This window comes from Melospiza georgiana, chromosome 7, assembly GCF_028018845.1.
Source record: "Melospiza georgiana isolate bMelGeo1 chromosome 7, bMelGeo1.pri, whole genome shotgun sequence".
In the NCBI taxonomy this organism is placed as follows: Eukaryota; Metazoa; Chordata; class Aves; order Passeriformes; family Passerellidae; genus Melospiza; species Melospiza georgiana.
In genome coordinates this window covers 16719409-16746719 of record NC_080436.1, presented here as the reverse complement: position 1 = coordinate 16746719, position 27311 = coordinate 16719409, and the positions used below count along the sequence as shown (strand labels likewise).

The following is a 27311-nucleotide window of genomic DNA, read 5'->3' as shown; positions in this document are numbered from 1 at the left end:
TAAGGGTAGAACAGTCCTTCGCTTGTTCCTCCCACCTCATTTCTAGAGAATGTGAGATGTTAAGTACAGACCATTTAACACAAGTCCACAAAGTACTTGTCTTAATTGTATTGTTTCCTAATTTTTGTACCGCCACGCTGTTAGACCTAGTGCAAGCATAACGGCGTGGTACCAGTTCTTACTGCTCCCCGTGTGGGTGATCTGCTGGCTTGGACCTTTGCCTTTTAAACCAGTGTAGTAATGGTAATGGCAGTAGGAAGTGGAGTAGCGCTGGAGAAGATGGATGTTTTGCCCGTGAGTTCATCGATGTGAGAGGAACAAATACACTTTGAATACATTCAGAGAATCCAGACTTGACTCAGCTTTGGGAGAAGCTAAGGCAGCAGAAATGAGCCAAGTTCTGAATTTTTTTTGATTGGCTGTTCTTTGGCTCTTTCCTCCCTTGTTGTTTAAAATATTCTTCTGTCTGTCTTGGACCTACTCCCCCTTTGCTGGAACCTTTCATTCAGATTGTGTGCTATCTGTCTCCATGTTGTTCATAGCAGGAAGTTTGCATGAAGGAGTGCTATTTAAAATGTGTAGTTTAGATCACTTAGGGGATGTTCAGTTACTTTATGGGAATGATATGCACAGTCTACTCAGCTCTCAGGTGGCAGAGGATGAGCTGTTTGAAATAAATAATCTTTTCATATGTTCAGTCTCCTCATTAGCTATCAGTGACTTTTTTTGGCCTTTTTTCTTTCAGACCCATATATTAAGGGCATGATAAAATGAATTTGTTTGTTGATAAGGGCTTGTTCCTGAGTAACAAAATATGTATTTTAAAAATAAAATGGAGTGTCTTCAACTTATGAGGGCAATTGGAGTGATGCAAAAAAGGGGAGTCTTCACTTTTTCAAGAAGTGTTAAGCACAAAACAGTTTTCTTCCCTATTTCTCAACTGGTTCAGGTTAAAATGATATCTTATCCTGCTTCAGGCATGCATCCAGAATGAAAGTATTAAGCTTGGTGAAGTTAAAAGCAGATGAAGAAGTTATGTCTCCATCTTGGGATGTAAAATGTGGGAGGCCCTAAAGTAAATTAATTTATTCAGTCCACTTGGAAACATCTGTATATTGTGCTTTGTTCTTCTCAGAGCATCTAGCAGAATGGGAAGGTGTAGCAATAATTACCAGTGATAGGATATAGTGGTTTAGAGAGAAGTTGTTTAGAGCTGGGAGTGAAGTGTTTATACCTGCCCAGTGCAGTGCAGTATGTTGCACTGCAGTGGTTGTCCCTGGATGACATCCTGGGAAATAAAGCTAGGCAAATTCTTCACACTAGAAAATGGCTGGAGAGTGACAGTTGAGTAAGGCACAATAAATTCCTATTTATTGTGCCACAAATCCCAAATACGTGGCTTTAGCTTTTGCAGCCTTGTTAGCTACAGAAACAGTGACATCCAAGCTACTCCTTTGTGATGCTTCCAACTGTTGCTAATGGTCTTGTCTTGATAATCGGGTCCTTCGTGATAATCTTTTAAATACAGCCCCCTCTGCTAAAGCAGCAAGGCTTTTCACAGCTTTCAAGTGCTGCATAATGCTGTGTTACCATCTTACCATCTATCCTGGGTCGTGACTTTTGTTCTGTGTGATCCCTTGACATCTCTGGCAGCATCAGGTGTCAGTTGCAACGCTCAGTTTTGTGCAAAGTAACACCAGGAAGGCATTTCTCAATTTTCATTGCTTCTTGAGCAGTTGAGGCATTGGAGATACGGGCAGATAGCAGCATTGAGCAGGGCCTTTGCAGGAGCAGTCTTTGGAAGACACCTTGTATGAGGTGGTTTAATTTTTCTGGGTTTTTTGTTTTTTTTTTTTTTTTTTTGTGGTGGGATTTTTTTGCTTGTTTGTGGTTTTTAAAAGTATTTTAAATTTTTTTTTAAAGATAATATTTGGGTGTCTGCAAGAGTTTGGTTTTAGTTGGTATTCAATTGTTTTCATTTCGCACTTTCTAATCTTAGGGAGGGATTTGGTTTTGGATTTTTTTTCTCCTTCTGTTTCCCTGAAAGCTACAGATTGCAGTCGGCTGTTACAGATTAAAGTAGTAGCCACATTGATTTACAATGCTTCTGATGTTGCATGGAAGCAGTTTAAAACTTCTTTAGATTTAGTAAAATTTAGATTTGAGTCACTGGGGTTGTTACCATGTTGTATTATTCACAGCCTAAACCTGTTTTTGTCTTGAGTATTTTGTTGGCTTTGTTTTTTTTCTTTCTTTTTTTCAATTTGTTAAAGTTTCTGTATAGAGTGCCTTTTTAAGGATGTAACTTCCTGATGTTTTTCAGTTTGAAATGATTTTAGTGGTTGGGGGATGTTTTTCTGTTCAGTGAACTGTTAATATACAACACCTTTACTCAAATATTGATATGAATGTGAACTGCTGTCTTCTCATCCAAATGTTTGAATGAGCATTTTAAGATAATTGAGTTGTGTAAAATAGATAGCAACATTTTTTTCCAGGTGACTGATAGTTAAAAGCCTTCAATAACCTACAGAGGAGCATGGAACACTCCTTATGGAAGTGCACATAGAGCAGATAGCTGGAAATGCTTTACTAATGTAAGTGTACAGCAGGAGTAGAGCTCCATGAGGTAGAAGAAAAGGACATGCTTTCATGTGTGTCTGTGACTTCTTTGGGTTTGTGACAGAGCTAATCTACCAGTTTTGTCTTGTAACATTAGACTGTCGTGGCTGCAATATTACTATGGTAATATTGCTATTACTATTGTGGTATTGGTTGACTAACCTTTTATTAGATATCAATTTTATATCAGTATAGAAAATTTATTACTCTTTCATTATCCTCTGAAGTAGCTTTTGCTGCAGATTCAAATTAAAGAGATACAACCTTTGTCCTATCTGTAAGATTTTAAGTATATGTAGTTCACCTCCAGTTGTTCTGTTAGGTATTTCAGACTCTTAGACATAAAGCACGTCAGGATTTCTGATATTTTGGATTTTATTCAGAAAGTGTTCAGATAGCCTTTTATATGGAGATTTTTTTCTAATCTGTGAAAATGAGACATCCTAGCTGCCTTCAAAAGGGATTTCAAAGGCATTAATTCAAGCACTTAACTGCAACATTCACATCAGCTTTCATGATACTACAATGATTCTGAGCTTTTTCTTACACTCTTGTCTTGAATATAGCCCTGATTTCATTTAAACACTGCCTTTTCCTGTGAGATGACACAACGATTTCAAGGGAAAGCTGTGAATGTTCTTCACTCGGTTTGGGGCCTGTGCTTCTCATTTCAAGAGGGAATGTTCAGCCTTGGTGTCATTGATACAGTCAGGGCTGTGTGTGTTAGCTGATCATAATGATCTGGTCTTTACTAATGCAGAGAGCTGAGGCAGTCACATCCCTTGCTGTGTTAAGAGCAGCAGACCTGTGCATAAACTGTTATCTCAAATGTGCTTTCTTACCTTGTACTGCACCTCTCATTTGTTTTTACAAAATGTGATTGTATTGAAATAATACACTACAATTGTAGTTTTCTCTCTGGCACAGTGAGGGATATCTTTGTATTATAAATATCTTCTCATTTGATATTGTAACATTGTATCTCAAATAAATGTGCCTTTAGCCAAATTGTGCTTTGCTGTGGTGAGAAGCATGTAATTCAACAAGAACATAATAATCATTGACATGGAATTGTAAGCCCCGTGTGAAACACTGGCCATGGCATCCCAAATGTGATCTCATCTGGCTTGGCTTGCCCTTGCCTTCCTTCTTGTGCAGTTGCTGACTTGTCAGTGATGCAGATCACATTGCTATATGTTGCCTTTGTTAGAATTTGATAAAGAATTATTCAGCTTACACTTAGATGAATTTGAGCAAACCAAGTGCTCAGTAAAAGTAGTTTTTAGTAATTCACTGTCATGTAAATTCATGCCTCTGCTGAAACAGTGAAGTCTTCGAAGGAGTTGCTGTGTAAGATATCTTTTCTGTAGATTGTTTTAAGTAATTTTTTTCGTTCCTAGGGACTGTAACCTGTAGAAGAACATGTCACTTGTGGCCATGTGGTGACAAAAATATCTTTGTCTCTATTCGAGAGGCTGAACTAAGAATGGATAGAGATAACAGTTGGTCTAATTCTGAATTAACTGCTATTTAAAGAGCTGTCTCCTAGTCCAAGAACTAACATAATTATGATATTTACAAATATAGAACTTCTCATATAAATAGCTGACATCAGTGTATGAGCCATCAGTCTCTGGAGTGGCTGTTTCCTTCCTTAATTATGGGCAAGGGTGACCTTGTGCTGGTAGTTGTTCAGACACAGAACAGAGACTGACACAGAGAATGCAGATTTCAGGTTGCAGTGAGGCAGCAGATAAATCTAAACAGGCAAAGATGTAAGAGAGCCGTAACATTTTACAAGCTATGAAGAAATGACTCTTGCTCATTCTTTCATGCAAGCAGCTGTGCATATATGTAGCTGCTACTGCTGGACAAAGTAGAGTCTCAGGTTTGTTGGTGTATTTGATGTACGATTCAGGGCTTTAGTGGAGTCCAACATGAGGTTAGAATTTCCACATGTCTATGGGTGTGTGGATCAGCACTTTACAGAACCATAAGAAACATCCGGTTCTGAACACGCCAACAAATAATAATTCAGATCAAGCTTTTATTGACGTGAAAGAGTCGAGTGTCTCTTAAATGGAATGATATATCACAAAGCTGCGAGCACAGGCTTCTGCTTCTATATGTGATGCTCTAATATAGAGAGAAATTAACAAACCCTGCATTGTTGTGTGTGTCTGAGTTACAGCTCTTTTAACTTGGCCAGCTGGGCAGCCTTGGAGATGACGTGTGTCCTGGTGAGAGAATATTGCCAAATCAACTCAAATATGCAGTATGTTTGTGCTGATTCTGAAATGAGAGAAAGGCTTGCTAGCTGCCCATTGAACAGCTTTGGAGCTTGAGGCCTGAATCCAAATGTTGTCAGTAGACACTGTTAAAATATTTACAGGCTTCAGAAAGGTTAAACAGCTGCTGTAGGAGAGAGAAGAGCTTCTCTAATTACTGAGCTTTTCTTGCTGAAAGAATTATATGTGAGTATGGGAACAAACATCAAAACATGTACATCTCACCAGTACCAATAAGCCCCTTTTTCTTAAAAAAACCCACTAATTTGCTCAAGCCCAACTTTTCCAATTTAGCTTCTACTAAATGGGAGGCTGCAGTGGGAGAGATGACAGGGAGCACCAAGAAATGAAAACTGTATTTGATTATTTTCCTCATAAACCCTGTCTTGAATTTGGTATCTCAGTCTTCTCCGAGTATGTGCAAATCTAAACATTAGCTGTGAGTTCTCTGTGCTGGTAAGATGTTTGTGTGTGTTGATGCATTCTCTGATTTTTAAAGCATAATCCAATTTATGGTTGAGGATTACATTTGCCTTTAGTAAGCAATGGGAATAAGTGGTATTAAATACATAGTGAGTGGGTAAAGCTCCTGGGAGTAAAGCAGGGTATAGAAAAGAAGTGTGTTATTTACAGATATCTGGCTCTAGTTAATTGTGCTGGTCATGTAAAAACTGAACTAGCAGAAGTGCAGTGGATGCCAAACAGAATTTGAGCAAGTAACCCATATTCTGCTATGCTGTAGTTTTTGAGGTTTTTTTTTTTTTAAGTGTTCTTCTGAAAAGTGAATTTGGGGATTTTAAATGATAACCCTTCAGTCTATACATGAATTATACCTTCAGTGCATAGTTCAGCTTCAGTATTTTAAGTAAGGTCAGGTGAGACTGAAGAGGCAAAACCAAATAGTTAAATACATAGCTAATGATACAGAAATTGATTTTAGTTTAATTTGGTATAATCACTTGACACTTTGAAACAAATGCTTTTGTCTTTGAAACAAAGCCTTTTTTTGCTAAGCTGTGTTCCATTTCTCAGCCTTGTCTCTGGAACACATAGCTAGACAATATTTAGCTGTTGATATGGTGAAATAGGCTGGTGTTTTACTGTTGTAGCACCATCCTGCTTCCTTTCTGTCTGTGATAAACTTGTATTGTCTCTTGCACTACATTGAAAGTTAGAAACTCAGTGGGGCAAAAGCTGACTTTGTGTGTTGGTGCTAAAATTCAGCCTTTTTCTCATGTCAGATAGTGGCAAAATTTGGAGTTTATAAGCAGTTAAGAGTTCAAGTCTTACATAAGGTAGAGTTTGAATTTTCATTAAATTTAGGCTAGTCTTGACACTGTAGACTTTTGGCATCATGTTAGTTCAGTTATCTTTGAATCATTTGGGATGCTTCTTGTTTCCCTTAAAATAAAGTTTCCAGTTGGTTCACAATGCCAAATTTGGTGGGAAAATTGAATGTTAATAGAATGAAATTTGTTACAGTATGGTAAGTTCCTGGTAAATATTCTGTGTGGTGGACTCCAGAAGGCTGAAATAGGGTATACTGACTTGTACATGGGGCTTGCCTGGTGGAACTTTCTGTCAAATGTGAAGACATTAAAATCTGAATTCACATTAATTAGATTGGCATGGATGGCATCAGATACATGCCAGTTTCAAGCTACACGGTTGTAATTGTATCATCATTGAAAAACAACAGCAACAATAAAAAAGGCAAGAGGAAGAAAAATAGAGGCTTTATTCTATTTTAGTAAGAAAATTCTTTCATTTTGTTTTTCCAGTTTTGTTGGAGATCTGAAGTAAAAAGGAAAATTAATAAATTGCTTGGATTGTCTTTAAGGCAATACTAGAAGAGTAAAAATATTTTTGTTTTGAGAAGAGAAGAAAAATACTAAACTTGACCTAAAGTTGAGAAGACAAGAAAAATACTAAACTTGAGCTAAATGCTATCGTGATTGACAGCTATAGGCTTATTTTGGTATAAATCCCTATGCTAAAGAGAATTTTTAACTTGTCCCAAAATAGTGGTTTCTGTCGTGATTCACTGCAACTTCCATTTATAAAACAAAGCATCACCACTCCATCCCTTTTGCTTTTAATTCTGGAAATGGAACAGAATGCTTGTGTGGATGTTGAAAATGGAAATTTATAGTTACTTGCCAGGAGCTTTTGGATCCACTGATTCAAAAATCACTATTTTGATTATAATGGAAAGTTGAGCCCAAAGGTGATTCCCCAGTCAATTAGAATTGATTGATTGAATTTATCAAGGCAGTTATGCCAATTTCCAATGGTTTATCATGAAGTTTTTACTAATTCTAACTGTGGTGTTGCTGCTATAACAAAGCTTTTCATGTTTAATTTTGACATTTTATATGAAAAGCTCACAAAAAGCATAGGCACTGTGTCATATTGCAGAGTAAAGGCTGCTAGGAGTTCTCATGCTGGAAATGTAGCCTTTTATGTCTGAAAACATGAAGAGAAAGAGCTCCCTTAACACAAATCTTCTAATTCCCAAATGAATAGTTTATTTCAAACAGTGTTGAGAAGTGTTCTGCAATTCTGCATTATGCAAACTACTTCAATTAATTGAAAGATGAGTAAACTCAGCAGTGATCTAAAGGCAATGTTTCATGTTTAGTTTCCTAATGCTACATTTTGTAAGTCTAATTCAACCTTGACACCAAAGGATTGTTCTTATTTTGACTAAAATGCTTGGGGATGGGGATTACTTATGATAATGCCAGTGCCAGTGAGATTTTTTGGTTGTGCTTCCAAGCTGAAATCCACTTTGAAGGTTGACTGAGAGCTAGCACGGGAGTCAGACCCGGCTGGCTGTTTGATGCTGCATGTTAAATTTAACAACTTCAAACAACTGCCTGGTCCAACAAGTCGGGCTTGTCTGATAGCTGCACTCTGAACTGCCCTGCAGGGAATTTTTGCCTTTAGAGCATGGAATGTGACCCTGCCAAGAGCCTCGGGTGGATCCAGCTTTTGTTTTAGCAACTAATACTTCCTGAACATATCTGTAAAATTCTACTGAGCTTTGCCCTTCCATTCTTTGCCTGAAGCCTTAGTAGAAATGGAAGTCAATACTAAATCTAAAATAAACCCTTTATATAAATACATAAACAGTGTTGGTTTGAGGCCTTGGGTAAATGTACTTGTACAGGCACAGGGCTGAAGGCTTTCAGCTGGGAGGACTTCAGTGCCAGTTTGGTGTAAAATGTTCTCATTTAACTGAGAGCTAGCTGTAAGATTAGTACTACCTGACTTCTTAATGGATATAAAAAAATGTTATACTGGTTCAAACATTTCTTGTGACGATCTTGCATAGATTGAAAAATAAGAGTGTATTAGAATATTTTTGTCATTCATTTAATCACTTTTCATAGAGACTAGAAAAGGCTCTTGTAATTTCCAGACAATTCAGTGTATGTAAGACAAGAGCCTGTCCCCAGCTAGTGTAGATTTTGGCTGTGATTTCTTTTCACTTTATTGCCTTAGAGAAGGTCCTGCCTGTCTGAAGGGCACCAGAGGAGATCCTCACTGGGCTGTGGGCATGGTTCAGTGCTGAAGGTGGTGAACTGGGAGCCTATGTAAGCTTATACATCCAAATTGCAAGTGTGAACACTCCATGGGAATCTTGATAATTGCTTGGCAGAATTTAGTCACAGTCACAGTATTGCAAATGTTTTTTTCTTTCTGGCATTGTATTAACTAATTTGGAAAAGAAAAAAAAAACCCCAACCTAACCCTCCTCTGGCTGTTTCATGGGAAATGGGTTTAGTGTGTTATGGTTTGGAGTGGTTTTTGAGGTTATTTTCAGTACCTGTTAGAAACACTCCACTGCTCAGGCCTGGCAGTGTTTGGTTTTTTGTTGTTTTTTTTTAAAGTGTAAAGAGCTGTGGCAACTCTTACTGTGCTGAGAGGATCTTGGGAAAATGGAGGCCTGAAGGGTGGTGTGTCATTGTGCTGGGTTGGGTTATTTGTTTGTTTTTCTAATGAAAACCAGAGGTATTCAGGGAAGGGAAGGAACAAGGAAGTATTTTCACTTTCAGCTGCTCTGAGCTACATTTGATTTAATAGGCACAAAGGACTTATTTTTCATTAGTGCAGGTGAGTGACTGCTGTAGCACTTTCAAAGGCCTTCATTACAATGGGCTGAGCTCAGAAGCCTAAGCTTAGCCTCTGCAAACTTGTGGCTATTAACAAAAGAACTTTTATATTCCTGGGCTCTTTATTTTATTTTTCAGTGGTTTTTTCATAGACTTTTGTTACAATGACACCTTTAAGATAGCCTTGTTTCCATTTATCACTATGAAGAGAAATGGCTGACTTGAGTTTTATTTTACCTTTTGGAGTTCAAGCCATGGGGAAGTTATCTTCCAGAAGTTTTAAGGCATACAGTTTCTATATGTGAATTATTATTCAAATAAATTGCTTAAATTTGACCTGCAGAAAAGCTAGGCAGGTTTCAGGTAAATAAATGAAAAGTTTAGACTTGTAACTTAGAATACTTTAAGGTTTCAGAAAACAGCATTTCTTATCTTGTAATTGAAAAGTTGTAACTGGTGAAAGGCATTTTATTACCATTTAGAAGCTTCTTCCTGCTTTTACTGCTTCTGCACCAATCAGAAATGTCCTTCTTGATTTCTTGCTGATCTAAGAGGACACGTGTGCAGAGTGTGTGTGGTGGGGCTGGAAAAGAATACCAGTCCTCACATTGGTTTGTCACAGTTTAGCCTTGTGGTGTATTGCCAAAGCATCCAGTGCTTTGTAAACTGTGCTCTCCAAGTGCATCTTCAGCCAGCCCCACAGAAAACAATTTGGGGCTGTTTTCTGACATCCAGCCTCCAGCTGCCTGTCTGCAGAATGATAACAAAAGGGTAACTTTCAAAGAGGGGAAATACATTCCATAGGTTTTGCTGCTTCCTTAGGAGGAGCACACATGTGATGTAGTAGCTCACAGTTTACAGTGGATCAGGTGGAGCTGAGGTTGCAGTTCATTGATTTGTTGCCCTCAGTAGCATGATGGATCCCATGGGATGCTCTCTTCTGACACCTAGTAACACAGATATTTGATATATTGCAACATGTACTGGCTTGGAAAGTTGATCTGGCACTGGAGAACACAAATGGATTAATGTTAAATTAAGATAATTTGTGTTCTGCTCTTTATATGGTTTACCACTTCTGTTGTGGGACAATAGAGGATTGTTGAAAAGGTGAGTGGGGGGGAGGACTTAACAGAAATACATTTTTTTTCATTTTTAATTCCATCAAATTTAAACTCCAGATTAAGTGGGACCAGCTGACCTCAAGAAAAAGTTCAGTTCAAGGTAAAGATGCTGGGTAGGATAATTGCATTGTACATAAAATCACAGTGTAAACAAAACTGTTACTACTGCCAGGTTTTGTTATGAACTTGGAATATTAAACCAGTAAAAAGACTGTTTGTCCTGAACTATGATACCTTTGCTTTGGAAGAATGTAAAATGCATCTGATTAACATAGGCAGGTCTTCAGAAAGATTGTATGTATTTAGCTGTGGTTTAGGACATTTGTATATACTTTGCCAAGGGTAACATTTACCATTTTCAGTTTCCTTTCCTAAAAGTTCTTCAGTAAAATCTAAATTTTCTTGGAGCTTTCAACAGGAGACTGGTACCTAATAAAGAAAAAAGAAAACCTGCACCAGATTTGAAGTTAGAAAGCTGTTTATAGCTTCTGTTTCTAACATTATTGACATCACTTACATGAAATATTTTAATTGTAGCCCATTTGCTAAATATTTTGTCAGTTTTTCCTGGAATGAACTCCTGCTTCACAAGTCTTTTTGTTCATTTCTGGAAAGGAGGCATGCCTCTGTTAGCTGGTGTATAATGGAGATCTGTTTCTTGGTGTTTCTCATGTTGCTAAGTGATCTTGTTTACTTTTTTGCCTTCATGATTTTTTAAAAAAAAATTTGTTTAAGTGGTTTTGAGTTAGTGATGGAAATCTCTAGATTTGACTCTGAGTCAACTGTTGCATAAACTGTTTTCTACTGGCACATACCAGTAGCGCTACCTGGTATTTTGATATAAAATCTGATTATTTTAATAACTTGGAATATTACATTATTAATTGACTGGCAGGGAATTGAGATGAAGGGAGTTGGGTTGAATTGTGTGCTGCAGGAATAATCAAACAGCACAGCAGTTCTTGTTTTTACCAGGAGCAGGAAGAGTTCTAATGGCACAGCAAAATGAGCAGTGTGTGCTCTACAGGTAACCAAACACTTCTGGCTGTTTCATAACATGTGGTTTACTCTTGCCATCTGTATAAGTGCTATTTCTTGCAAATTTTGTCTGCCAGTGCTCTCTTATTCCCAGTCTGTACTGATAGTTTTGAAAAGGCATTGGAGTTCAAAGATAAAGAAGCTTGAAACTCATTTAGGCTGTATCATTAAAAAGGAGCAAGCAGGCATTTAATATAACTTTGTCTTTTGCCCTACCCTTCCCCTTTTCTCATCCTTGACTTTTGTTAAAGCAATTTTAAGTCAGATAGTGTTGTTATTTGAACATCTTCTTTCATGGTAACCAAGAAAAGCAGGTTTTTTACACAAGTTTACTGTTAGCAATTAGGAATGAGCCTGAGTTGTGTCAACAAATAATTTTAATTTGGAAACATGAATCTAGTGTTTCTTGTTGAATTTCAAGGAGGAGCTTCTCATGCCAACGAAGAAGCAGTTTGTTCAACAGGGAACAAGTCTGTTCAGTTCAGTTTTTGCAATTGTATATGGCCATTTTCATCAGGGGCATGGACACATGGATATGGCAACATTTCTGTTAATTACTTCCTGTAGTTGCTTTGTCCTTTGTAGCCTGAGCTCTGTTGTAATTACTAAAATGGTATCCTGGTTTCTCTTGTCTTTATGATCCTGTGAAATAGTTTGCTTGCAGCTAAAATTACTTACTGTGAAATGCCAGAAAGTTAAAGCTTTGAACATGTGAACATTTTTGAGAAGTTGGGCTGTCTGAAGACAGTGTCTTCTACTACTTCTAAATCATTCTTTTAGGCAAGTCTTATCTCTTGTCTAACTTTTGGGTTGATTTTCAATATGTTTGATGTCTGAACCTGGGAAATGTTCACCTACTTGTGATAATCCAACAAACTCTGTAGCTTAAAGCAGCAGCTTGGAAACCTTGAAATTGTTCTTTATCTCAACTGCTTCCTTCATTCTGTGTTTTGCAATTCCATGTTGAGGACAATTGGTAGGTGTGTTTAAGATTAGTTAACCATTTGGTAGTTCAGTGTATATTAAACATGAGAACAAGGCTACATTACACTTTCAGAACATAGTGCTGTTTTGACAAAATTTTAACAGAAAAAGAAAGGAAGTGATTACTTAAATAATTGAAAAGTGAATAAAAGCAGAGATGAGGAGAAGAAAGATTATGAAGGAGGGAGAGATTAGTAACTAAACAGAGGAAGGGAAAATAAGACAATGAGGGAAAATAAATAAGAAAATGCCATCAAGACAGTAGAAGTGAATAATCAGAGAAGATATGTATCTAGCTGAGGGTTTTATTTGGCACCTGTTGTCACAGTGCCTGAACACATTTTATATATAATTAATAGTGATAGTGAAGTAAATTGTGTCTGGATGTTTGTGACACTTTTTGCTTGAGTTGAGGATGGCTTTTGGGGACACAGAGAAGGGTAAAGGTTTAGAATGAGAAGGGGATTCCCATGCTTTGTAACTCCTGTACATGCTGTGAAAAGATGCTCTGGGAAGAGCATTGCACCACTTGAGGTTCTGGATTTAGGTGTTTATTTTATTTTGAGGTTGTTAGTTTGTTTTGTTTGTGTGGTTTTTTAAAACTTTGTTTTGTTTGATTTCTTTCCCTCGTGGAGGGCTCTTTCTTAGGTAGCTATTTTACACTGACAGGACTCTGTTAGTCTTTCTTGGTCACTTTCTTTTACATTGACATTGCTGCAGAAAGAGTGTGTTTATTACAGATATTCACTGTTTGCTCTTCAATCTTAACTCTGCAGGGAAACATTATCTTGTTTGGGAACATCTGTTGTAGTATAAAGGCAACAAACAAAAGGGAGAAGATACAGAAGAGGAAAAAGGATAAAGAAAAATGTTTTCAACTTCTGCAAAATGTTATAAATTATGGAACGGATTCAGAAATCATTTGTAATCTCAAATACTTCAGGCAAAATTTTAAAAACTGTTTTGAAAATTATTTGTGATGTAGAATGGACTATGTGCATGTGTGTTAATGAACAAGAACAGTCCTGGCAAAGGAATATGTTAGCTATGGGCTGGCAGCTTGTTTTTGAAAATTAAGCAGCTTGACTTGGGAAGTAAGGCTACCTCAAATGCATATTTTGAGAGCATTTCCCTGTGTGTTTGCAGTGGTCTAGGATCTGTCCTAGTTCCTGGGGCAGTGGCTAGCCCTGAGGGACTGCTGGTCACAAACACAGTCTCTTTGTGCTCTACTAGGAACAAATAGGAAGCTTAAATATAATTTTAATCTGTTAATAGCTATCTAATATACAAGTCATAGTTTCTACATTGTGTTTTCTGAACACCATCTGTCTCTAATCTGCTATTATCTGCCATATTGACCTATGAGTGAAGCAAAAAGGAAATTATTTTGTGATTAGGATTGCTCTTGGAGTTCTTATTTAATTTTATGAGCCATAAGGAGAGTTGTTTACTAGTATCTGTGGTATCAAGACTAGAACACGTTCTAGTAAGTTTGTAAAGCTGGTATGGATGACTCTGGAGAATAAGCTACGATTGTTTATGAGGGGAAAAGCTAAAATGCTTTGATTGACACTGGTGCCTGGAAGAGGAGACATAAACTAATGAATAGAGCAGCAATGTCCCATCAGCACAATGTGCCTGAAAATTTCAAAGTGCACAGGTGGTGGTGTTTGTTTTTTCTTTTGGTTCTAAAAAATGTGTATTCCCTCCTTTCTCCCAGTTGAAATGCATTAAATAGAAACTTTTTATTTGAGGCAGTATTACAGAGCTGTTGATAGATGACCTTGAGTGCAATATTGCCTAATGTTCTCTTTCTTCTTACAGAAAGACCCAGATTACCTGAAGCTCTGGTTGGATAGTTTTGTGTCTAGCTATGAACAGTTTCTGGATGTGGACTTTGAGAAGCTGCCAACGAGGTATGTAGAATTACAGACCTGTTTATCTTTTCCTGATACCTGAAACAGACCTGGCTGAGAGCCCAGTCCTCTTCAATGGCAGTGCTGCCTTTAAACAAAAGTAAGTTTTAAGTTGTCAAGTGGCACTCCCATTCATGTGAAGGTCAGGTTGTGTTGGGAGTGATGAAATTAGGCAAATACTGGTATTTGCATTGTATTAGGAAATTGGCCATTAGTACTTCTTGCTCTTGTTCATAGAAATATAATTGTTATTCCTTGTGTTCCTTATAATTCTGAATAGTGTTTACTATCTGGATCAGCAGTGACAGAAGAGAAGCAAGATATAGATAAAGAATTTGTAATTTTATTTCAGGGTTTGCTTTAAGATTAAAGATGAATGGAATTCTCAATGAAAGATTTGGATATCTTAGCTGAAAGCATTTAAAAATTAAAATATGCACCAATTATAGACTTGAGGGTGAATTCTTTGCATCTGTGAAGACTTCAGGGTAAGAGTATTGCTGACTTCCCTCATGTTGCTGACCAAAAGCTCCCACTTATAATTATGAGTCTATTGGAGCCTAATTTCAGAGTTTCATATTTAGTATTTTAAATTTGTATGCTGTGTTGTCATGATTGTGTCTTCATGTCTAACTTTGAAAATGAGGAGTAAAATCTTAGGCATTGGATGTTTTCTCTTGCTTCTGAGGTGCTTGGATGAACTAGGGATTTTAAGAAAAAACAAATGTAAAGGATTCAGACTTCATGAGAGCTGGTGTCAGTATTATAGCTGATACCACCAGTGGTGTTAGAAAGCACAGAATGGTGCTCCTTGCATGTGGCTGCATTCCAAGCCCTGTTGAAATCAATGGAAATTCTTTAATGGGCTGTGGATCAGATCCTGTTTGAAGTGCAAGTGATAGCCTGAACTCTTACAAGGAAAGGAAGAATGCTGCAACTGCATCTCAGCAGACAAAACCTGGACTTCCCAGCTCTTTGTATTAAAATTTTCCTCATAATGCCTATATGAGAGCAAAATATATAGTGAATTACCAGTAAGCAAGACCTTCAATTTAATTCTGTGCTCTTTCTAAAAATTTGTTTCTTTCTGGGGTCAAAAATGCATCTTACTATGTTTAGTTGAGGAGGAAAGTTTGTCCTTTGACACAGGTTATCTTTAACATACTATTTAGTATTGAAATATGAACACTGGAAGATAAAAATCTGTTGGTACTTTGATTTGAAGTTTTTAAAATTTATTTGTACTCTGAGTTTAAGTGGTTTTTAGTGTATGTGTTCATGGTTTTCATGTTGAGATTTTTTTCAGCAACATAAAGCTGAGTTATGCAGAACAGTAGCAGCATCTTCATTGTTATAAATGGTGACTTTAGTGAGTGTAAAAATAATGTGTGTTTTTCTGAGCTTAATGACAGGATTAGTGACTTAGTCTGGAGGAATAGAACCATGTGGATTTAGGCTCATTTGTGTAACAGATGCAAAGAAAAAGCATCAAAACAGCATAGAGATGAAGGCAGATCCTTCCTGTGCTTTTATGTCTGCAATAAGCAAACCCATGGTGGTCAGATAATAGAATTAATGAAGAATTGCAGTTTCTGCCCATACATGCATTTGTGATATAATCAGGCATATGAAAGTGGCATCTTTTTGGCCTGTGTCAATTTGTATTGCAGACCTTTACATTGTAAAAACAGTATTACTGGGCCCATGAAAAAAAAAAAGTAGGTCAGTGTGGAACTGCCAAATGCTGATTTGCAGTGACTCCAGGGGCCACAGGACCCTGTGGACTCACTTTATTTTTTTTTGTTTAACTCGATTCCTTATTAGACAGCTAATTCTGTCTGTTGGTCTTTAAAAAGTGTGATGCTAGCTAAAATGAGAAACTGCAACAATAGTTTTTTCTTTTTTTCCATGTATAAATCTTGGTGTGTTTTACAGCTGTATGCTTGCAAGATCTTGTGTAGTGAAGGGCTAATGCCAGGAAATAATGAGAAAATGTTTAGGGAGAAGGCTTGTACAGATTTCTGGACACAACTAACTTTTTGGACTACAGGCATGACATTTTGTGTCAATATAAACTATATGTGGGGCTTTTTAGCATCCAAGAAAATACCTGTTAAGAAATGTAAAGATTCTATTACAGGTTTGGTTTTGGGTTTTTTCCTTCCTGAAAGGAGGATTCTTAATTGGCGCTGTCACTTGCTGATTTAACTCATAAGGTTTTTTTCCTATAAATTACAATGTCTAATTTCCTGAAGTCTGCTTTGGAAATGTGGAAGATGCTAAGCAGTACAGAATAAGGAAACCTCTAAATATAGTGTGTGAGTGTACCCGCTATGATTTGACTGTATAAGTAGAGCTTATACAGTTATGCAGCTTATAGGCTTATGCAGCTTCAGTTCTACCCCTCTCTTAGTGCCTCTACTCTGTGTGAAATGGCTCATTGATGATGTTGTAATTGATTTTGCTGAAAAGGTGAATGTAGCTATGCTAATGGTTTGATCATTGAGCACAAAAGGCCGTCACACCTGTCTGTTATTTCCCTCAAAACGTGTATCTGTGCCTTATGTATTTACCATAAAAAGGATAATATCTCTACCAGCTGGTGTGAGGATTTTTTCTCCTCACTGGAGAGGAATTGTCATTTCATTCAATAGTTTTAAAAATAACAAAGGCCTCCAGAGTGTTTGTCATACTTTTTTTCTGCCTTTGGTTTGCATGATCTTGAGCAAAGGAGCTTAAAGGAAGCTCATGCAAAGTACCATAGAAACCGTATTTTATTACTTGCTGACTTCAAACCCACATAAAAATGATGCAGAAATCATGGTAGGAATGCTGATTACATGGTTTGTGTGATTGCATGGTGATTGTTGCAAAGTAAAGCCTGGTTTGCCACAGCAGTTTTTACTACTGGGGGAGGAGAGTTCCCAGTGTGTGTTTGAGCTGAATAGATGACTCTGATGTGGAGATGGTTCAGTTCCCTTCCAGACCCCTGACAGAGTTTGTATGGCTGCATGACCATGTTAACATTATGGAGGAAATGATAAATAAAAGGATCCCAAATATGGCAAGTTCTTTCTCATATTTTTGAGGTATGGTACCAGCAGTCAAGTAACATATTAATTTTTTTCCATCCTTTTAGAGTACTTGCTTTAAACAATGACTCTGGTCGGGAAAAATTGATACTACATGTCAACAAATTTAAATCCTTGTTTAAATCTAAGGTTTTTTGGTGGTATAGTAGTCATTTGGTCTGGAGTGAAAACAAGCTTGATTGGTTACAAATAATTACATTTATTTATGTACTCTATAGTGTATTAATTTTGTGTAATGCCAGTTAGAATTTCTCATGCTGGTCTTACACATCTCTCTCAAATTCTCATGGGTTGTGCAACACAGGCAGCTACTGCAAAGAAAACATTCTTTGGGATGTGAGGCATGAAGGGTATGTTGTTTGCTCTCTTGTAAAGCATTTCATGGTCTTACTGAAAAAAACTTGTTGGCCATTTTAGGGAATTAACTTCTGGAAATATGATTTCAGCTGTCAAAAATTACAGTTTTCCTAATACTGAGAGGGAATTATCAGAATCTGAAATACAGAATCTGAATTATCAGATTATGAGAAACCATGTTTGTAGTTCTGGAGAGTGTGGATCTGCCAGCATCTTGAGGGGTGAGGTTGCTATCGCAGAAATTAAAATTTCTTTCTTGGCATTTGTGTTGGATAAAAAAACCCAGTTGCTGTCAGTTTTGTGGTTAGTGTTGCTATCAGTTTAGAGCCTCAGCTCTAAAATTTGTGTTACAATGCTCTGAATCCCTTGAGATTTCTGAATTCCACAATCTGAAAAGCAAATTGCACAACTGTGTGAAGGGGCAAGGGAATGAAGTAGGTAGTTGTATAAGTGTAGGTAACATTTGTTTTCTAAGATATGGGAGCTTTCTGTCATTTACACCTGTCTAGGTGTTTTACTAAACTGGGCCTCTGATTTTCCCTCCTATAAAGGCTTCCTTTTCAACATTAGAAGCTGAACAATGGGTTGTTCCCCATTTTTGTCAAATAATGGAGATCATGTTGTATAGGGTCAGTCACTGCATTTCTACACTCCTTTTTTGTGGTTTTTCTCACATAGATACAATGTACACAGCAGCATATTAGTGAGGGTTTGAGCTTGCTGAATTTTTTTGTTGTAGCTTTCCTCTGGCTTTGGCCATGTTGGAGGCTTCTGTAAGCTCTAAGGCTCTTGCCTCTGTCTTCCTTTGCCTATGTAGAGTTCAAAGAGGATGTGCCAGGCTAAATAGCTGCTGCCAAAGGCTAACTGTCTTTAGCATGTGCAACAGTGGATAAACAATTCTCACCCCAAAAAATGTTCTTACAGTTCTGTAGTGTTTTATACTGTTATTGAAATGGGTTTCCTTATGGTTGTTCCTGGGTAATTTTCTTCTTTGGTTTTGGATCACTGGAAAAAAAAATTAAACCACAAATAATCCTATTCTTTTCTTCATGTCTTGGTTCTCAGTGGTGTGTTTCCAAAAATGTTTTAATTTGCAGAAAACAATAGGCAGGAGATAATTTTGTATGGCTTTTTGAAATTTATGTAAGAACAACATGAGGTTCACTGTGGATGAATACCAACTGGGCTTCAATAACTATGCAGTAATTGGCATCTCATTTATTTGGACGCTCTTAATCTTCAGTAGAAAGTAGAAAATGTTCTTCCAAATATGTTTTGTTCTCATGTTTCATTCCTCTGTGACTGTCCCTGGGGATTTCCCAGACCACCTTTTTACCTGATGAAGATCATGCAATTTCTTTGTGGCAATTAAAGCAGCTCATTGAATGGAGGAGGATTTAGGAGCCACTTGTTGAATTTTAACTTTTTTTTTTTTAAATCTAGTTCATTTCTGGAGAAAAGAAAGCTCAGACTGATGTATTGCCACCAGACATTGCCTTGTGGCTCATTAGGAAGTGTTTGTGATGTGTCAGCTGGGTGACCTTTCCCACAGAACTTCACTGGAACACCACATGAGAGCATGGGAATCGATTGGCAGCTTGGCATGTATGATTAACAATTTTGTGTCTGGCTTTTTTCATTAGGGTGGATGACATTCCACCAGGAATATCGCTGCTTCCTGATAACATTCTTCAGGTCCTCAGGCTCCAGTTGCTACAGTGTGTCCAGAAAATGTCAGATGGCCTGGAAGAGCAGCAGCAAACTCTGTCACTTTTACTTGTGAAATTCTTTATCATCCTTTGCAGGTATTTGCTCTAATTGGTACCTCAACAAGGTTGTTGTTTTGGTTAAGAGATCTTGATGCAGCCTATAAATATAGATTTTAATGACACATAATAAGTGATTTGATACCTTCCAGCTGATACAGAGAAATAACACTTCTCACAATCTTCAGAATAATGGCAGGGAGAATAAAAGAGAGAGAGGGGAGCAATGCAGTCATCTTAGCAATAATGTTTGCAATAGAAATAGAAGGGGTTTAAACACTAAATTCTTTGTAGCTATAGAAGATAAATCTATGGGAATTCAAGACATGATGTACCTTGTATAAGAAATACTTTTGAAAAGGTGCACCCTAACAACTGGTAGCTATGAAATAACTTGAGAGAATTGTACAGGAAGAACTGTTTCACATTCTTAACATGCTTATAATTCCATAAACAGCTTGTGAAACTTATTAGTACACTACTCATGCAGTTGATTTCCTTCTGAAACTTCTGCCTGATAGTGTAATTCTGTTGACACAAATCTATTCCTCACTATTTCTTCAGTTTGCTGTTGCAAAATGCTGTTAGAGAGAGGAAGGGGATAAAATATAATAGAGAATCTCCTTTACTGAGGAGTATTTGAAGCAGCATTTTTGAATACTTTGTCTCACCTTACCTCTGAAACAATTTGAAGAGCTGGCAGTGTTTAAATACCGTGAAGTATTCTGAGTGGATGGTGGTAATGTGTTTCTGAACTACAAACTAGTGTCACCTTTACTTACTGAAAAGTTCTCCTATGTCATCACTTTGGTATCTGATCTTTGTAACATCAAAACTGAGAAATTCTTAGTTGTTGTTGCTTTATTTTCTAAAGTAATTTATTAGGTGTTTGTTTTGCTCCAGGGAATTTAAAGTGAGAAAATTAAAGTTTCTAGGTTACATGTTTCCTAAAGTTTTAGAAAGCATATGCACTAGTAAAGGGGAAGTTATTGTCTTTGTTATCAGATGCCATTTCTGAGCTTTCTATTTAGGGTGTCCTGGGAATTTGCTTAACCTCTGAAACCCCAAATTCCAGATGGAATTGGCCTGCAGCAGAGTGACTTGAATCTTTCTTCCTGTTAGATGAAAACTCGTGAGCTCTGTAATGGTGACAGAAATAAACATTTAAGTATGTGCAGTCCTTTGGAGACTATTTTTTGAAATGCTGGTATCCTTTTGTATGAATATAGACAGAATGCTAAAACAAACATTGTTTGAACTAGCTTCAAATGGTACACTGTGTACAATCTGTGGTTTTTATGTTGTCTTTGCAGGAATTTGGCTAATGTGGAAGAGATTGGGATGTGTTCATACATTAACCATGTTATCACCATGACTACGTTGTACATTCAACAGGTACATGGTTAATAATTCCTGTCTGTATTTCTGCCATCTGATACCTCCTGCTGCTTTTTATGTCATCTGCTCTTTCAGCAATAGTGGGGAACAGTTCATAGGCTCAGAACTGTTCTGGGGGAGATCAAGATAAAGTTTCAACTTCTGGAAATTTTCTGACCATAGCTTTCTTTTTCTCCTCAGTTAAAAAGCAAAACAAAAGAAAAAGAAGTGGAGGATCAGACCCCCATAGAAGAGTTTGTGAGACATGCATTGGCTTTCTGTGAAAGCCTGTATGATCCATATCGGAACTGGAGGCAGCGAATTGCAGGGTATGTGTGGACTGGCACAGGATGCTAAATACTCTGGTTTATGACAGCTTTAACCATCAGTCAGTAGAGTCACATCACAGAAACGTGGTATGCTTTCTCAAACTGGTTGTGACTTAAATAATGTTCAAAAATTATAATATTTTTGCTGTTAATACTAAAGTTAAAACAAAATTAAATATGAGGGTATATCAAGAGGTGATTGGTTGTAACTGATCACCACGAAGGTGCTTACATTATGTTCTCCTTCCAAAAACTGACCATTTTTCTAAATTAGGGGAACAGAGAAGCCAAAAGAAATGTGGTGGGCAGACCTGCTTGAAATAGGGTAAAAGAAGTTATTGAAATTCACAATGTAGATGTGAATTTATATCTTTTTATATCTTTGAAAATAAGTTTATAAGTGTAGCAGTAGAATTACAGCCCTTTAATTTGATTGTGTGTTCTCACCAGCCTAATGAATTCATAATAATGTTTTTTGCCCATTTAAAATTGCTTGGTTAACAAGTGTGGCATTCTAGCTGGTGGCTTAGTTGCAGCAGGCATGGATTAAATAAGAGATTGTTGTTTTTTTTAATTTTAATTTTTTTATCTAAACCATTTTGTAAAATGTTAAATATTTTTAAGTGCAGACTGAATATGAGATTAGCTGTGAGTCATGTCTTCAGGATGAAATACTACTTCACTATTCTTTTTCATCCTGTAGGTAAAAGATAACTCCTGATTTATGGCAGCATTTTCTACTATGTCATATTATAAATTCACATTATAAGTAATAAATTAATAAGTAAGTAATAAACAAAGGTATCATGTCTAATTTCCTTGGTGTATGTTTTTAATGTAATTGCAGACGTTTCCTTAGTACAGTTGAAAGGAGCAGACAGAAGTATAAACCAGCTTCCCTCACTGTTGAGTTTGTCCCTTTTTTTTACCGTAAGTATTACTTAACATCCTGTTAAAATATAGTTTTCTGTGGAGGAATGAACTTAGTGAGCCCAAGTAACTTTCTCCTAAGCATGCTTGATAATGTTCAAGTCATTTACTTGCTTTCTGAGACTGAATGTAGTGGGTTACTTTGTTTGGTTTTTGTATTTCTTCTTTGCTTTGAGCATCACTATTTTGTCATCCCTGCTCATCTTTGAAAGCCTTTTTCTTTATTTCTAGACTTTATTTCAGTGCCTAATGTTGTTTATTAGGGTTGGTTCTGTGAACTTTCTTTTTATTGTGGTACACAGTGATTGCACATGCGATCCCTGTAGTAACTGCACTGATAACTCATGGAAAAATTATCGTAGGAGAGTGTTCATGCACTTCTGTCTCCTGAATATGCTTTAACAACTAGAAAAAATGAAACTCTGCCATTCAACTAGAAATGCTCCTTGGCCTCAAGTTTAGGAAACAATTTTCTCTGGTTAAGTCATTAAATATCATGATGGCTGCTTTGGAATTCGTGTGTTCTTATGATTACAGATTGTTTGTGTGGAAGAGAAGAACTTACATGTCCGTATTCTGTACTTAAATCTCAAGAATGTGGGATGCCCAGGTAGTTTGCCAGTTGAGCATAGCAAAGTGCTGGTGCCTACAGAATTGAAGCAGCAGGAACAAGCTGGAGGGAGGGGCAGTGAAGGAGTGAAATCAGCCCTTTTTGCAGCTATCCATTAACTAGTTTTAATTGAAAAAAAATAAGAGAGAGATTATATTCATGGAGTGGTAGCATTTATGAATTTGATTCTTCTAGGTTTGAGTCACAGGTCCTGTTCTTTGAGATTCCATTGCTGCGTACAAAAAATAGGATAGTTGCCAAAAAGACCAAATTGTTGCTGCCAGTAAAATGCCCTTATCTACATACCAGAGCACTGGAAACCCACTCTAAAGGCTGCTACTGAGGAATATCATCTGTAGGTTCTCTGCTCTGCATTCAGTGCATTGCCCTGGGGTTCCTCCTGTCTCTTAAATACACTATCATGTGACTGAGCTAAAAGTGTGCTCATCAGCCAGCAGATACTCCTCTGCTTGTTGGCCACCTGGCAGTAAGGACAGAGTAAGAAATTGCTGAGCATATGCCTTAAGCATCCTGCCATGCCAGGACTAATTTGAGGGGGGGTGGTTTTAGTCTACCCAGCCTAATGATTTATTCACAATCTGCTAGGTACTGCTCTTTTCAATTTGTCTGTAGTTCTGTAAAAATCCAGAGGCTATAAGTCAAGGAGTGGTGCTACTAGCTCACTAACAGTGGGATCATCTAAGTAAACTTTGTTCTGTTTGGAGAACAGATTGGAAAAATGGCTTTGCAATCTTCTTTTAAAACAGGCTCAATATATGTAATATACTATATTATATATAATCTTACTTTCCAATAAATAATCCTTTCCATAAAGGATTATGGATTTCCATAAATAATCCTTTGTAGTTTCTTGCTGCTGTGTTATGTCTGGAGTTATTGCTATAACAACAATATCCAGGTTATACTTATTGCTAAGAAGAGACGCTGAGGCTGTCTGGGACTAATTTCCATCAGATATGGCAAGAGAAGAGATGCAAGATAGTTGTCATTAAAGAAATTACTGCTAGAAAGGTTACAGATCTGCACAGGATTCTCTGACAATCTGCCTTAAAGTCAGGAAGCTCAGAGACTGTTTTTTTGAGCTACCTGTGCTGCATATGGCATCAGACTTTTCATGCCAAAATTTCTCTGAACTTTATCATGCTTGATAACTGGTTGTTTGTTAGAATGTCCTTCTCTTTCTCATTAATATGGACCAAATGGGCTCATTTTTACATTACAAATTGAGAGCAAAAGTTGTGTGTCTATAGTTCTGTCAGCTGGCATGGGAAGTTTATGCAAATTGAAGGTGTGGCCCTGTGAATTCCTGATAAATGTGGTAATGTTGTGTTGCTTTGATTATGCTGGAATTGGTGTGTTTGTGTCTGAGTTATATAAAACAAAGTGGAGATAATACCGTTGATTTTTTTTTTTTAATTTGTATGATAACAGGGAATAGAGGAGGGATTTTTTATTATTTGTTGGTGGGGTTTTTTTGAGAAAAATCTCCTTTTTATTTAATCAGAATGCTTTCAAGAAAGTGAACATCTCAAGGAAAGCCTAAAATGTTGCCTGCTGCATCTCTTTGGAGCTATTGTGGCTGGTGGTCAGGTAAGGATACTTTGAATTTTTCAGCTGCTGAAACCTCCAAATGCTTGTTCTTTGTTTAAGATTTTTAAATAATCCATAACTTGTAAATGAGAAGAATTTATTATCCATGATTAATTATTTTTGTCTTAGCAACTTTGGGATCATTCTGGGCAATAATACCTAAATGCTAAAAGCTGGGTCCCAATTTCAAGTAACCATAGAAGTTTGCTGTTTAGAACAACTACATGTTCATATGAATTTACTGTAATCTTTAAGAAAAAATGTGCATAACTAAATTAGGAATTTCCACCTGCACAGATGGAAGTTTTGTGTTCATATGCATGAAATTGATCTATCTTACTTCCCCGTGCTGAAAGTAAGCTGTTTTCAGTAGGATGCATGGAGCATTACAGCTTGGAAGGCATTACAGCTTGGAAGCTGTTTAAAGTCTTTGAAAGAACATGAGGAAATGAGGGTATTCATCAGCAGCAAAGCCAACATCCACTTTCTCACCTGGCTCCTGTAAAGTCCTACTTAGTCTGGTCACAAGCAGCTGCTACTTCTGGTGATCTCCAAGAGAGGGTTTTTAAAGGTTTCCAGGGAGCTGCAAAGCCAGGCTCTGCTCCATCATGGAAGGCAAGTGGAGTCTGAGCAGGATGGCCAGGAGCAGCTTCCTGACCAGCAAAGGGTGCAATCTCACTGCACCCAGTGATGGGAGCAGCTGTGCTGGCTGGAGCCAGGATGGACCAGCCCGACCCAGCCCACTAGACAAGGCTGTGGTGATGAAGCCTAAAGTGAAGCCAGGAGGTCTGGTCAGCAGATCAGAGTAAGGGTTTGCTCTGCTGGTGGTAACTAGGGTCAGTCAAGAGGCCAGTGGCTGCCAGCCCCATCCATAGCCATGAGGCAGGGCCGAGGTCAAGCTGCAGTGGAGTCAGTGGGTCAGGTTCAAGACATGACACAGTCAGGCATGGCCGTGGCTGCAGTGTAGATCAAACCATAAAGGGTTGAGAGCCAAAACTTGAATTCAGCTCCCTACAGGGGGCAAAGAATCCCTGACAGGGCTTCTCAAAGCTCACCACAAGCCCAGGCTCCTGTCCCTGAGCCTAGGCAGGCAGGCCCCCAGGAAGAAAGGTGAGGAAAATGCATTCAGGGCCCAGGCAAACATTTGCTGATGAGTGTGTTCTTATCACATGTTCTAAAGTGTCATGAATCTCATAATCTAAAATGAAAACTCAGGTGAAGGTTTGCCTCAAATTAACAGTTTATCAGGGCTCATTTATAAGAATGTTGTAACACAGATTTAAATTGTATTTCCTTTTCTATATAAGCATTCCCTTTGAAAAAGAGACATTTAAGTGAACAAGATGGGATGCATTTCATCTGTAGCCATCAGCATAATCCAGATAGAATGTTTCTTAGTTATTTAACTACACAGCATTAGTAGATGGAGTAATGCATATTGCATGGTTCAGATAACTCAAGTAGACACGGCTGGTTTGAAGAGGTTTAAGTTCTTCTAAATTTATTTTTCTTAATTTTTTTTTTGCCTTTATGGGTTTCAGAGGAATGCTCTTCAAGCAGTATCACCTGCCACCATGGAAGTCTTGATGCGTGTTTTAGCAGACTGTGACAACTGGGATGACAGAAACCCTGAGGAAGTGAGCAGGAAGGCAGAGCTGACTCTGAAGTGCCTGACAGAAGTTGTCCATATCCTCCTCACCAGCAGTTCTGACCAGCGCCAGGTGGAGACAAGTACAATATTGGAGAACTATTTCAAGTTGCTTAACTCAGACCATTCAGCCTTACCTAATCCAAGGCGATGCAGGCAGTGGGAGAGCAGGTTCATAGCACTGCAGATCCAAATGCTGAGTGAGTACACAGTTCCTTTCAATATTTCTGACAATAACTCTGAAGCAAAAAATATTGACTTGGCTAAGCAATTGAAAAATTTCTAACATATCTTCTTAGATATTTCTTGTTTTAATTATTTACTGTCGTACTTGAGAGGATCACAAAACGAAACAATGTTCCACTTTCAGGAGGCTTCAAACCTGGTTTTAATACAGCATGCATGCTATTTATACATTCTTACGAAGCTCATAAGTTTACACTTTACTCATAGGTCAGGAAAGACAAACAGAGAGTTTATTGGAATAGGCAGTTATAGGTTTCTCTTATTTATCCTTCTCTCTTTCTTGATTTCTATGTCAGTGACCTTGGTAGAAAATTCTTTCAGGGGTAAACATGGATCCTCTTATCAGACTTCTCTCTGGCTCACAGAAGTCGCTGTAAAACCTCTTCCACAATTTAGTAACAAAAAAACCAGAAGAAACCATATCAGATTGCTGCCATTTAACCAGTGTCAAGGTTCATAGGCTGAAAGTCTCCATTAAAAGAGAAAAACTTCGCTAGGCAAGAAGTGAAGCTTATCAGAACTTTAGTAATTGCAGAATAAAATTCTGTAATAAAATAGCTATGTGGTGTTGTTTTGTGATAGTTTGATTTTCAAATGGCGTTACTGTAAACATTGGCCAGCAGTAATAGTCTGAAAGGGTTGGGTATAAGTTTTTGTGTTAGAATTCAGGGCTTTGAGTTTTTTCCATTTTGATGTTCAGCATGGGGAATAAAGGTGTTTCTTTTCCCATACTTCCAAGAAAAGTGAGGAATAGTACTGTGGCCACTATAAGTTTGCTGTAGAATGCAGAGTAATTACTTGTTGAGGAAAGAAACATTCATGTGCTGTAAAGAAAAGGTGATGCTGCTTATGTACTCACTATTGGAAATTACTTGAAACAGAGCCCCAAAGCAATCAAAGATACTCATTTGGTAAAATTTCTCCTAATATTAGTCTGTGGTAGTCTTTACTGTGTCAAAATGTTTAGCTTTAGGCCTAGTTATTTGTTCTTAAAATGCATATCATTCTTGATCAAAAGTGCAGATAATATAATTTGTATAATTTTTTCCTGATGTGTATTGTAAAATGTGCAGGAAAAAATGCTTGATGGATTTGGGATGTGTTTTGTCTTTGATTCCACTTCTATTTTAATTTTATAGATACCATCACAGCCATGTTAGACTGCACAGATAGGCCTGTTCTGCAGGCAATTTTCCTTAACAGTAACTGCTTTGAGCATCTCATTCGACTCTTGCAGAACTGCAAGGTAAGTGTT

The 27311-nt window shown here is 37.5% G+C and overlaps 1 protein-coding gene across 5 annotated transcripts in view; it reads left to right on the top strand.

Moving 5' to 3' along the window:
* NBEAL1 (neurobeachin like 1) overlaps positions 1 to 27311 on the top strand; it is a 79627-nt gene that overhangs the window by 1603 nt on the left and 50713 nt on the right. For all 5 annotated transcript variants that reach the window (XM_058028493.1, XM_058028489.1, XM_058028491.1 and 2 more), the window contains exons 3-10: positions 13999 to 14090; positions 19183 to 19344; positions 20619 to 20700; positions 20884 to 21011; positions 21859 to 21941; positions 24077 to 24162; positions 25704 to 26010; positions 27196 to 27302. In XM_058028493.1, coding sequence (XP_057884476.1) covers positions 13999 to 14090; positions 19183 to 19344; positions 20619 to 20700; positions 20884 to 21011; positions 21859 to 21941; positions 24077 to 24162; positions 25704 to 26010; positions 27196 to 27302 — 1047 coding nt within the window. The remainder of the gene's footprint in view (positions 1 to 13998; positions 14091 to 19182; positions 19345 to 20618; positions 20701 to 20883; positions 21012 to 21858; positions 21942 to 24076; positions 24163 to 25703; positions 26011 to 27195; positions 27303 to 27311) is intronic.